Raw genomic sequence first — 14501 nt, 5'->3', positions numbered from 1 at the left:
GGAGCAAACACAGCAGGGTCATCAGGATCAGACATGTCAGGGTCATCAGGCGCAGACACAGCAGGGTGATCAGGATCAGACACGACAGGGTGATCAGGAGCAAACACAGCAGGGTGATCAGGAGCAGACACAGCAGGGTGATCAGGAGCAAACACAGCAGGGTGATCAGGAGCAAACACAGCAGGGTGATCAGGAGCAGACACAGCAGGGTGATCAGGAGCAAACACAGCAGGGTCATCAGGAGCAAACACAGCAGGGTGATCAGGATCAGACACGACAGGGTGATCAGGAGCAAACACAGCAGGGTGATCAGGAGCAGACACAGCAGGGTAATCAGGAGCAGACACAGCAGGGTGATCAGGAGCAAACACAGCAGGGTCATCAGGAGCAAACACAGCAGGGTCATCAGGATCAGACCGGCAGGGTGATCAGGCGCAGACACGGCAGGGTGATCAGGCGCAGACACGGCAGGACTATTGGGCTAGATTACAAGTTAAGCTTAAATTTGTACATACAGAGTGCAATATTTGCGCTTACCTTGGCAACACCAGAGCATGTAAATGTGCGTTGGTTTTACAAGCAAGGCACAATTCACTTGTTTTCATTGCTGGAAGCCAAGCGTTCATGGGAGTTTACTTAGGCTCCAATCCTGTTTTCGTGCTGGCAGCCATATACAAACACCTCACACAGTGCAGGAGGCAACTCGCGCAGCAATAAATATGTATATGCTTATGTTCATATATATTTGTGTGTTTATATGTGTCTATACACATATCAACACATAAATATACAGTACAGAGAGACATAGCAAGACAGGGAAAGATGAGGAATATATAAATAAGGGGAAGAGCAAAAAAAAAAATGAAGACACCCTGCAGTGAGCTGAAAGCTAATGCCACTGACGGGCCATTGAAATGGAAAGACATGGCAACCGGAATGAGCCTCTGAGGGGGTAAAAAAACAGGAGCGGGAGGCAATGTGAAAAAGTTTTAATGCATATGAAGTTGTGGGGGAGGACTTAAATGAAGCGACCGCAGCTTCCTGCTTTGCATTCCTTTTTCTTGTAACCTCCTCAATAAGCTTTTTTTTATCTCCAGCATTGGAGGGCTCTCTAGTTTGCGGTTATGCAATCATTTTTGCAAAAGGCTTTGTGCTTGAGGTGGAGCTTTGGAAGGCAGACATATGCTGGCTTGTCATCTTTTTAAGGGGACTATAATTTCTTCTCTTACGACCACTACCTAAACAGACAAAATTGCAAAAATCTGCCCTGTGTCAAGTATGACAGCCACGACCCGTGGCTCTCAAGTTGGAGGGAATGAAAACTAGGGCCAGGCTCCTGATGGACAATCCCAACCTTCACTCAAACAGAATCAGATTTCCTTCCCTGATTCTTCCAATGCGAATTCTCCTGTTAGCCCTCCAGACGACCAGGGTCAAGAGGATACTCCACCAGCTTCTAAGGCTAATAAGATACTAGCGTGTATTAAAAGAGGCATTGATGCAAGGGAGGAAAGCATAATTCTGTCACTATATAAAGCCCTGGTAAGACCTCACCTTGAGTATGGAGTGCAGTTCTGGGGACCAATCTAAAAAAAAAGATATTGCAGAACTAGAAAAAGTTCAGAGAAGGGCCACAAAGCTAATAAGGGGAATGGATAATTTAAGCTATGAGGAGAGGCTAGCAAAACTGGGTCTGTTTTCTTTAGAAAAAAGGCGCTTGAGAGGTGAAATGATCACTTTATATAAATATATACAGAGATGGCAGAAGCTCTTTTTATTCCAAGAAAATTGTTTGTGACAAGAGGTCACAATTTAATGTTGGAGGAAAGGAGATTTAAAGGGACACTGAACCCTATTGTTTTCTTTCATGATTCAGATAGAGCAACAACTTTAAGCAACTTTCTAATTTGCTACTATTATCAAATTTTCTTTGTTCTCTTGGTATCTTTATTTGACAAAACAGGAAAGTAAGCTTGCGAGCCAGCCCATCTTTGGTTCAGCACTTGGGTAGTGCATGCTGATTGGTGTCTAAATGCAGCCACCAATCAGCAAGCACTATTCAGGGTTCTGAACCAAAAAAGAAGAATAGCTGGTAATTTAACATGCGCCCGTAAAGCTTCAGATTTGCCCCGTTAAGATGGCGCCTCACTTGTAATCTAGCCCGTTATGCAGTCACAATCAGTACTGAATGTTTTGTATTCACTGCAGATCTTTTGTTTTCATGAAGGTCTGTGAAACTCTCTGCACAAATCTCTTTTATAAGGAATCCCATTATAGCAGTAACACACAGGTCAGGGATTTACATCCTTGAGATATCAGTAGCACAAAAAGTTATATGTGGGGCCTTATAATAGCTACTGCTATTGAGTGTCTCTTGGGCTAACAACAAGAATGCATAGATTGTGCTTCTTTTATCATACAGACCTTATAGAAAGCCACATCACCCCCATACATGCAATTGTGTCTAGTAGGGCAGATGATTCATAGCAGCCCCTTCTTTTGTGTTGGATATAAGCTGTATGGAAAGGGTTCATAGAGTTAATTAGAATTTATCCCCTGACCACAAGAGGTGATTGAAGATGGCTTAATCCATTTAACTCCCTAAGCATAGAGCTAGATCTCAGTCCATCTGCACAGTGTATTGGCAACTTTGTATTTACAACTAGTCCTAAAGCCCGTTCACACGGGCCGTGTTGTGTTATCTCTCTCTCTCTTCTCTCTCTTCTCTCTCTTCTCTCTCTTCTCTCTCTTCTCTCTCTTCTCTCTCTTCTCTCTCTCCTCACTCTCCTCTCTCTCCTCTCTCTCCTCTCTCTCCTCTCTCTCCTCTCTCTCCTCTCTCTCCTCTCTCTCTCCTGTGCGCCTTCACTTGCCGGTCCTCGCGCTGCTTTGTTTCACTGATCAGCTGTGCTGCCGGGTCCTCGCGCTGCTGCCGGGTGGGTGCGCGTGCGATCAGCTGCAAGAGTTTGTCTGAACTGCGCATGACGGCTTCAGACAAACTCTTGTCTTTTATAATATAGGATGAGTATTTATGTGCAATACAAAATCCAGCCAAACAAAAATGTAGTAACAGCTCGCAAAGAACACACTCTTCCCTTTTGCATCTCTAGCAGCTACTACAACATAATAGTATCACACACCAATTACAACTATGTGCAGTAACACTGGTGTAAACCCCTTACACCAACCACAAGGTAGCCTGAAGCTGAACGGGGACACTCAAAAATAAATCTTGTTCTACTTTAGTCACCCACTACAACTTTCAATGCCACAATTTAAGTCTGTATCCACTTTCTAAAGCAGGCGTCTTCAAACTTTTTTCCCCAAGACCCAGGGGCATGATACCATATACCTTCCTGATCCTTTTTTATGCTTGGTTTGAAAATTTCTGAAGTAATATACAACAAGATAGATGCAATTTTTGGCAAAGTGACTAAAATGTGTGCGTACCTTATTCCTGATTAGAGTCAAACTAGAAAGTTTTTGTTAAAGGTAATAACACACTCTCCTACAACACACACACACACCGCACACACTCTTCTACAACACACACTCTCCTACAACACACACACCACACACACACACACACACCACACACACACCACACACACACCACACACACACCACACACACACTCTCCTACAACACACACACCACACACACACACCACACACACACTCTCCTACAACACACACACCACACACACACCACACACACACACACACTCTCCTACAACACACACACCACACACACTCTCCTACAACACACACACACCACACACTCTCCTACAACACACCACACACACTCTCCTACAACACACACACCACACACACACACCACACACACACACCACACACACACACCACACACACACTCTCCTACAACACACACACCACACACACACACACCACACACACTCTCCTACAACACACACACACCACACACTCTCCTACAACACACACCACACACACACACTCTCATACAACACACACCACACACACACACACACTCCTACAACACACCACACACAACACACTCTCCTACAACACACCACACACCACACACACTCTCCTACAACACACACACCACACACACACACCACACACACACACCACACACACACTCTCCTACAACACACACACCACACACACACACACACACCACACACACTCTCCTACAACACACACACCACACACACTCTCCTACAACACACACCACACACACACACTCTCATACAACACACACCACACACACACACACACTCCTACAACACACCACACACACTCTCCTACAACACACCACACACACTCTCCTACAACACACCACACACACTCTCCTACAACACACACACACTCTCCTACAACACACACCACACACACACACTCTCCTACAACACACACCACACACACACACACTCTCCTACAACACACACCACACACACACACACACTCTCCTACAACACACACCACACACACACACTCTCCTACAACACACACCACACACACACTCTCCTACAACACACAACACACACACACACGTACTCTCCTACAACACACAACACACACATTCTCCTACAACACACACACACACTCTCCTACAACACACACCACACACACACTCTCCTACAACACACACCACACACATACTCTCCTACATCACACACCACACACACTCTCTTACAACACACACACACCCCACACACACTCCCACAACACACACACACCACACACACTCTCCTACAACACACACCACACACACACACACTCTCTTACAACACACACCACACACACACTCTCCTACAACACACACCACACACACACTCTCCTACAACACACACCACACACACACTCTCCTACATCACACACCACACACACTCTCTTACAACACACACACACCCCACACACTCTCTTACAACACACACACACCCCACACACATTCTCCTACAACACACACCACACACGCACTCTCCTACAACACACACACACACCGCACACACTCTCATACAACACACACCACACACACACACACACACTCTTACAACACACACACACCCCACACATTCTCATACAACACACACCACACACACACACTCTCCTACAACAGACACACACCCTCCTACAACACACACCACACACACACTCTCCTACAACACACACCTCACACACACTCTCCTACAACACACACACACAAGTCGGGACCCAGTAGACATGATGCTGCGACCCAGTAATTGGGCCTGACCGGTGGTTTGAAGAACTCTGTTCTAAAGCATGTAAAGCTCACTGCCTCTTGAGAGAGAATTCAATGTAAAATATGTAATTGTTCCACCAATTCTGATTTGGGTCCATCGTGTGTTCTCCTGGCTCACATCCGGGTCCATCCTGTGTTCTTCTCTCTCACATCCGTGTCCATCCTGTGTTCTTCTCTCTTACATCCGTGTCCATCCTGTGTTCTTCTCTCTCACATCCGGGTTCATCTTGTGTTCTTCTCTCTCATATCTGTGTCCATCCTGTGTTATTTTCTCTCACATTCGGGTCCATCTTGTGTTCTCTCTCACATCTGGGTCTATCCTGTGTTATTCTGGCTCACATCTAGCTTCTGTCCAGTGTTCTCTCTCACATCTGGGTTACGTCTTGTGTTCCTTTCTCTCACATATCTGGGTCCATCCTGTGTTCTTCTCTCACGCATCTAGGTCCATCCTGCATTCTTCTATCACAAATCTGGGCCCATCCTCTGTTCTTCTCTCACACATCTAGGTCCATCCTGCATTCTTCTATCACACATCTGGGTCCATCCTGCATTCTTCTATCACACATCTGGGTCCATCCTGCATTCTTCTATCACACATCTGGGTCCATCCTCTGTTCTTCTCTCACACATCTAGGTCCATCCTGCATTCTTCTATCACACATCTGGGTCCATCCTGCATTCTTCTATCACACATCTGGGTCTATCCTCTGTTCTTCTCTCACAAATCTGGATCTACCCTGCGTTTTTCTATGCCACATCTGAGTCTATCCTGTGTTCTCTCTCACAGGTCTATCTTGTCTCTCATATCTGGGTCCATTTTGTCTCCTTCGCTTCTACATCTGGGTCCATCTTGTGTTCTCTTTCAAATCTGGGTCCATCTTGGTTTTCTTTGCTCCCACATCTTTGTCCATCTTGGTGTTCTTTTCTCTCTATCTTGTCCTTTCTCTCACATCTGGGTTCATCTTGTGTTCTGTCTCACATCTGGATCCATGTTGGTTTTCTTCTCTCATACATCTTGGTGTTCTCTCTTACATCTGGGTCCATCCTGTGTTCTCTCTCATAAATTGGTCCATCTTGGTGGTGTTCTCCCTCACATCTGTGTCCATTGTGTGTTCTCTCTTACACCTGGGTCCATCTTGGTATTCTTCTCACACACACATATGGGCTCATCTTGTCTTCTCTCTCACATCTGGGTCCATCTTCTCTCTCACATCTGGGTCCATTTTGTGTTTTTTCTTACATCTGGGTGCATCTTGTGTTCTTCTATCTCACATCTGGGTCCATCCTATATTCTCTTTTTAAACCCCAAGTCCATTTTGTATGTCTCTGTTGCTCTATGGTTTTGGCCCTTTTTACTGTCCATGTTAAGCATATATAACTCTATATCCATTTTTCATTCTTGCTTTTTTTATAAACTGGATTCATCTTTGTCTCAGATTTTCCTCTTACAGAAATATTGATAAGAGCAAATATTTTGTTCCTAACAGATTTACACGTGGGAAACAAATAACCGCAATCACACAGAGACAGTCCTGTCCAAGCCAGAAAATACAGTGAAGTTAAAAAACCTGACCAGCTACACAAGCTATTCTGTCAGCGTGTCCGCTTTTAATGCCGCAGGGGAAGGGCCGAAAAGTGATCCCATTCAGGGCACAACACAGCAGGCTGGTATGATGGAAATGTTTGCAGGTTGAAATCTCATTTGCACTGCCAATAGTTTTGCTGTGTGACAGTAATATCCACTTTACTTTGTTTATCGCCCACATCTGACATTGTGACCACTTTACTTTCTTTATCGCCCACATCTGACATTGTGACCACTTTACTTTGTTTATCACCCACATCTGACATTGTGACCACTTTACTTTTTTTTATCGCCCACATCTGACATTGTGACCACTTTACTTTCTTTATCGCCCACATCTGACATTGTGACCACTTTACTTTCTTTATCGCCCATATCTGACATTGTGACCACTTTACTTTCTTTATCGCCCACATCTGACATTGTGACCACTTTACTTTCTTTATCGCCCACATCTGACATTGTGACCACTTTACATTCTTTATCGCCCACATCTGACATTGTGACCACTTTACTTTCTTTATCGCCCATATCTGACATTGTGACCACTTTACTTTCTTTATCGCCCATATCTGACATTGTGACCACTTTACTTTCTTTATCGCCCACATCTGACATTGTGACCACTTTACTTTCTTTATCGCCCACATCTGACATTGTGACCACTTTACTTTCTTTATCGCCCATATCTGACATTGTGACCACTTTACTTTCTTTATCGCCCACATCTGACATTGTGACCACTTTACTTTCTTTATCGCCCACATCTGACATTGTGACCACTTTACATTCTTTATCGCCCACATCTGACATTGTGACCACTTTACTTTCTTTATCGCCCACATCTGACATTGTGACCACTTTACTTTCTTTATCGCCCACATCTGACATTGTGACCACTTTACTTTCTTTATCGCCCACATCTGACATTGTGACCACTTTACTTTGTTTATCGCCCACATCTGACATTGTGACCACTTTACTTTCTTTATCGCCCACATCTGACATTGTGACCACTTTACTTTCTTTATCGCCCACATCTGACATTGTGATCACTTTACTTTCTTTATCGCCCACATCTGACATTGTGACCACTTTACTTTCTTTATCGCCCACATCTGACATTGTGACCACTTTACTTTCTTTATCGCCCACATCTGACATTGTGATCACTTTACTTTCTTTATCGCCCACATCTGACATTGTGACCACTTTACGTTCTTTATCGCCCACATCTGACATTGTGATCACTTTACTTTCTTTATCGCCCACATCTGACATTGTGACCACTTTACTTTCTTTATCGCCCATATCTGACATTGTGACCACTTTACTTTCTTTATCGCCCACATCTTACATTGTGACCACTTTACTTTCTTTATCGCCCACATCTGACATTGTGACCACTTTACTTTCTTTATCGCCCACATCTGACATTGTGACCACTTTACTTTGTTTATCGCCCACATCTGACATTGTGACCACTTTACTTTCTTTATCGCCCACATCTGACATTGTGATCACTTTACTTTCTTTATCGCCCACATCTGACATTGTGACCACTTTACTTTGTTTATCGCCCACATCTGACATTGTGACCACTTTACTTTCTTTATCGCCCACATCTGACATTGTGACCACTTTTCTTTTTTTTATCGCCCACATCTGACATTGTGACCACTTTACTTTCTTTATCGCCCACATCTTACATTGTGACCACTTTACTTTCTTTATCGCCCACATCTGACATTGTGACCACTTTACTTTCTTTATTGCCCACATCTGACATTGTGACCACTTTACTTTGTTTATCGCCCACATCTGACATTGTGACCACTTTACTTTCTTTATCGCCCACATCTGACATTGTGACCACTTTACTTTGTTTATCACCCACATCTGACATTGTGACCACTTTACTTTCTTTATCGCCCACATCTGACATTGTGACCACTTTACTTTCTTTATCGCCCACATCTGACATTGTGACCACTTTACTTTGTTTATCGCCCACATCTGACATTGTGACCACTTTACTTTGTTTATCGCCCACATCTGACATTGTGACCACTTTACTTTGTTTATCGCCCACATCTGACATTGTGACCACTTTACTTTCTTTATCGCCCACATCTGACATTGTGACCACTTTACTTTCTTTATCGCCCACATCTGACATTGTGACCACTTTACTTTGTTTATCGCCCACATCTGACATTGTGACCACTTTACTTTGTTTATCGCCCACATCTGACATTGTGACCACTTTACTTTGTTTATCGCCCACATCTGACATTGTGACCACTTTACTTTCTTTATCGCCCACATCTGACATTGTGACCACTTTACTTTCTTTATCGCCCACATCTGACATTGTGACCACTTTACTTTCTTTATCGCCCACATCTGACATTGTGACCACTTTACTTTCTTTATCGCCCACATCTGACATTGTGACCACTTTACTTTCTTTATCGCCCACATCTGACATTGTGACCACTTTACTTTCTTTATCGCCCACATCTGACATTGTGACCACTTTACTTTCTTTATCGCCCACATCTGACATTGTGACCACTTTACGTTCTTTATCGCCCACATCTGACATTGTGACCACTTTACTTTCTTTATCGCCCACATCTGACATTGTGACCACTTTACGTTCTTTATCGCCCACATCTGACATTGTGACCACTTTACTTTCTTTATCGCCCACATCTGACATTGTGACCACTTTACTTTCTTTATCGCCCACATCTGACATTGTGACCACTTTTCTTTTTTTTATCGCCCACATCTGACATTGTGACCACTTTACTTTCTTTATCGCCCACATCTTACATTGTGACCACTTTACTTTCTTTATCGCCCACATCTGACATTGTGACCACTTTACTTTCTTTATCGCCCACATCTGACATTGTGACCACTTTACTTTGTTTATCGCCCACATCTGACATTGTGACCACTTTACTTTCTTTATCGCCCACATCTGACATTGTGATCCACTTTACTTTCTTTATCGCCCACATCTGACATTGTGACCACTTTACTTTCTTTATCGCCCACATCTGACATTGTGACCACTTTACTTTCTTTATCGCCCACATCTGACATTGTGACCACTTTTCTTTTTTTTATCGCCCACATCTGACATTGTGACCACTTTACGTTCTTTATCGCCCACATCTGACATTGTGACCACTTTACTTTCTTTATCGCCCACATCTGACATTGTGACCACTTTACTTTCTTTATTGCCCACATCTGACATTGTGGACCACTTTACTTTGTTTATCGCCCACATCTGACATTGTGACCACTTTACTTTCTTTATCGCCCACATCTGACATTGTGACCACTTTACTTTGTTTATCACCCACATCTGACATTGTGACCACTTTACTTTGTTTATCGCCCACCATCTGACATTGTGACCACTTTACTTTCTTTATCGCCCACATCTGACATTGTGACCACTTTACTTTCTTTATATCGCCCACATCTGACATTGTGAACCACTTTACTTTTTGTTATTCGCCCACATCTGACATTGTGACCACTTTACTTTGTTTATCGCCCACATCTGACATTGTGACCACTTTACTTTCTTTATCGCCCACATCTGACATTGGTGACCACTTTACTTTCTTTATCGCCCACATCTGACATTGTGATCACTTTACTTTCTTTATCGCCCACATCTGACATTGTGACCACTTTACTTTCTTTATCGCCCACATCTGACATTGTGACCACTTTACTTTCTTTATCGCCCACATCTGACATTGTGACCACTTTACTTTTTTTATCGCCCACATCTGACATTGTGACCACTTTACTTTCTTTATCGCCCACATCTTACATTGTGACCACTTTTACTTTGTTTATCGCCCACATCTGACATTGTGACCACTTTACTTTCTTTATCGCCCACATCTGACATTGTGACCACTTTACTTTGTTTATCGCCCACATCTGACATTGTGACCACTTTACTTTCTTTATCGCCCACATCTGACATTGTGATCACTTTACTTTCTTTATCGCCCACATCTGACATTGTGACCACTTTACTTTCTTTATCGCCCACATCTGACATTGTGACCACTTTACTTTCTTTATCGCCCACATCTGACATTGTGACCACTTTACTTTGTTTATCGCCCACATCTGACATTGTGACCACTTTACTTTCTTTATCGCCCACATCTGACATTGTGACCACTTTACTTTCTTTATCGCCCACATCTGACATTGTGACCACTTTACTTTGTTTATCGCCCACATCTGACATTGTGACCACTTTACTTTGTTTATCGCCCACATCTGACATTGTGACCACTTTACTTTGTTTATCGCCCACATCTGACATTGTGACCACTTTACTTTCTTTATCGCCCACATCTGACATTGTGACCACTTTACTTTCTTTATCGCCCACATCTGACATTGTGACCACTTTACTTACTTTATCGCCCACATCTGACATTGTGACCACTTTACTTTCTTTATCGCCCACATCTGACATTGTGACCACTTTACTTTCTTTATCGCCCACATCTGACATTGTGACCACTTTACTTTCTTTATCGCCCACATCTGACATTGTGACCACTTTACTTTCTTTATCGCCCACATCTAACATTGTGACCACTTTACGTTCTTTATCGCCCACATCTAACATTGTGACCACTTTACGTTCTTTATCGCCCACATCTGACATTGTGACCACTTTACGTTCTTTATCGCCCACATCTGACATTGTGACCACTTTACTTTCTTTATCGCCCACATCTGACATTGTGACCACTTTCTCTTGCCTTAATGTTCAGGGTCGAGCATTCGCTTCTTTGTCAGGTAATAAATTGCTGCTCATTTTCTGTTCTCCCAGCTCCAAGTGCTCCAGGCTTCCTGGCTTTTACTGAAATGACTTCCAGCACCTTGAATGTGACCTGGGGGGAACCTGTGACAACCAACGGGATTCTGCAAGGTTACCGAGTGGTGTACGAGCCGCTGGCTCCTGTACTAGGTGAGAACCCGGTGTCATTCCTGGCTGAGAGTTATGAATAGTTATGTGTCTGTCACTCCTGAATACCTAATTAGATGTCTCGTCGTCACACACAGCCCCTGAAATAAGGAGAATGTCACAGTATACGGTGACTGTGCTCCCAGCTGCTGGTATTGACAGAACGGAACCATCTGGTAAAGTAAAGGAGGTTCCAGGGGGTTGCACAAGAGTTCACAGACCTTTATGTAACTAAATGTATCGGCACAGAGCGCCAATTCATTAGCGTTGTGCGTCTGATGCAGGTAGATTTCAATTAAAGCGACATGAAACTTACAATTAAACTTTCTTGGGTCAGACAGAGCAGTTATTTTAAAAGATTTTTTAATTATTTTATCAAATTTACTTTGTTCTTTTAGTGTCTTTTGTTGAAAAGCATAACTAGGTAGGATCAGGCACAGCAGTGCTCTACTGGGAGCTAGATGGTGATTGGTGGCTTCACACAGATCTCTCTTGTCAGATGTGCTGTGCATTACTGTGCTAGGGCTGACTTTAACTATGTGTTTAACCATTTTACAGGAGTTAAACACATAGCTACATGCCAGCAATAGAACCCACCTGTCCTGTTTGTCGTTTTATTTAAAGATGGTTTACAGCTTTCAGTGGCTCTGTACCCTTATATTTATATAAATCTGATTCATGTACTGCATGGGGCAGCGGATGTTACAATCTACCCCCGAAGTTTCCGGCTCTGCAGAAATTTTAGTTAAGAAGCAGCGGCCGTAAGAAGCTGCTCATTAACTCATCCGCCACCTCTGAGGTCCCGATCAGATACGATCGGATGATTGACAGCCCCTACTAGCGAATGGGGCGGCATTGCACAAGCATTTCACCAGAAATGCTTGTGCAATGTAAAATGCCAACAGCGTATGCCGCAGCTAATCATGTCCGCCCGCCGCTTGATAATTCAGCCCCTATAACTTAATGTTACAGCGCTGCATAATATGAAAGAACAATAATAATAAAATGCTCTAACTTCAGAGTTTCTGTCCCTTTCATTATTAAAATCAGTTAACAATGTGAAGGATGCATTTCATGGATATAATTACAGCCAGCCTGTAATACAGAATCATTCATTCATCATTACTGATGTAACCTCATTTTATTACAATACCCTTTTTCTGGCCGCCCACCGCAAAAATATTTATTTTTCAAGAGGTGACTTTTTCCACCTGGTATCCAATAGCCGTGCTAGCCATACAGCGCTAAAAAAATGCTTCCGAGCTTCCTGAGCGTCGTATGGCTAGCACGGCTATTGGATACCAGGTGGAAAAAGTCACCTCTTGAAAAATAAATATTTTTGCGGTATTGTAATAAAACGATGAAACTAATAAAACCAGGTTACATCAGTAATGATAAAGGAAGGTCCATTTCATTTAATGCACTGATTCTGTAAAGCTTTACCAGACTGTGCAAATTTCTCTTTAAGTTGTGCACAAAATTTGTCATTTAAAATGTGTGATTTGAGCTGTATTTTTATATTATTAACATGAACTGAGCATGTAAATGTATAATACAAGACCTGGCGTCAAAACTGTCCAAATGTGATCCGTGGTTTATTATGGCTGAATATAAAAAATAATATTATGTATTATATAATATAAACATATAGGGCCGGATTACAAGTGGAGCGCTAAATATCGCTTTTGTGAAATCGATATTTGCGCTCCATTGAGTAATACTATCGCACGCTAATGAGAGCTTGCTTCCGTAGGCTCCAATGGGAGCCTCGTTCTCATGCCCTCAGACACAGCATCAGAACCTAGAGCAGCGCAGGGGTAAGTCGCACAGCGATGGCAGTATTATTAGATATATATATGCTTATATACATATATATTTGTGTGTTAATATATACACACATTATCACATACATACATATGCATATATATATATATTATAGTCATATACTGGGAACACACAGTCCCCATAGAACATAAAGGCATTTTTCAGTGCCGTTTTTGTTCGAACACTCCCGCCAACATTACCCCCAAAATACTGCCTAATGCCGTTATTTTATTAAAAAAATTAAATGCTACAATTTTTATTTTTAATAAAACACACAACACTTTATTTTGGGGGCACATTTATCAAATTAACCAGATATCTGATCTCTGGTTAATTTTATAAGCACTAATTGCTACCACAAGCTCGCGGTAGCATTAACCAGCCACTTGTAATGGCTTGTTTTGTATCATGTCCCTGCAAATGGGCAAATTGCCTGTTTATTGACACGTAATAATTGAATCTTGGTGACATTATCAGAGCGAAGCCCCTGAAAGTGCAAGTGATTATGGGTGTTTGTATTGGCTAACATGACTCTAACAGACTGAAATAGACCACAATGTCTGATGGGTCACTGTGGCGCGGCCAAGTGCAAGATCACTACCTGGCAGTACTTACAGTACCATGTCCTCTGTGCACAGTGATTATTACCCTCTGGCTGAACATCTATCACTACATAAATCAGCTTCAATACAAATAATTTGTTCTGATAATGTGAATCCACCAACCTAAAGGAACATTTATTTACTGTAGGAGATCGGGACAGATCATCAGATGAACAGTATAAAATAGGTGTCATCAGGGTCTGTCCAATATAAGTGA

General features: G+C 42.7%; 1 protein-coding gene across 1 annotated transcript in view; it reads left to right on the top strand.

Moving 5' to 3' along the window:
* Positions 1-14501, top strand: part of LOC128643990 (protein sidekick-1) — a 164738-nt gene that overhangs the window by 34771 nt on the left and 115466 nt on the right. The window contains exons 3-4 of the mRNA XM_053696758.1: positions 6732-6912; positions 11724-11861. Coding sequence (XP_053552733.1) covers positions 6732-6912; positions 11724-11861 — 319 coding nt within the window. The remainder of the gene's footprint in view (positions 1-6731; positions 6913-11723; positions 11862-14501) is intronic.

Source organism: Bombina bombina, unplaced genomic scaffold, assembly GCF_027579735.1.
Source record: "Bombina bombina isolate aBomBom1 unplaced genomic scaffold, aBomBom1.pri scaffold_78_1, whole genome shotgun sequence".
Taxonomy (NCBI): domain Eukaryota; kingdom Metazoa; phylum Chordata; class Amphibia; order Anura; family Bombinatoridae; genus Bombina; species Bombina bombina.
Note: the sequence above shows the minus strand (reverse complement) of the source record. Positions and strands in the feature narration are given on the sequence as shown.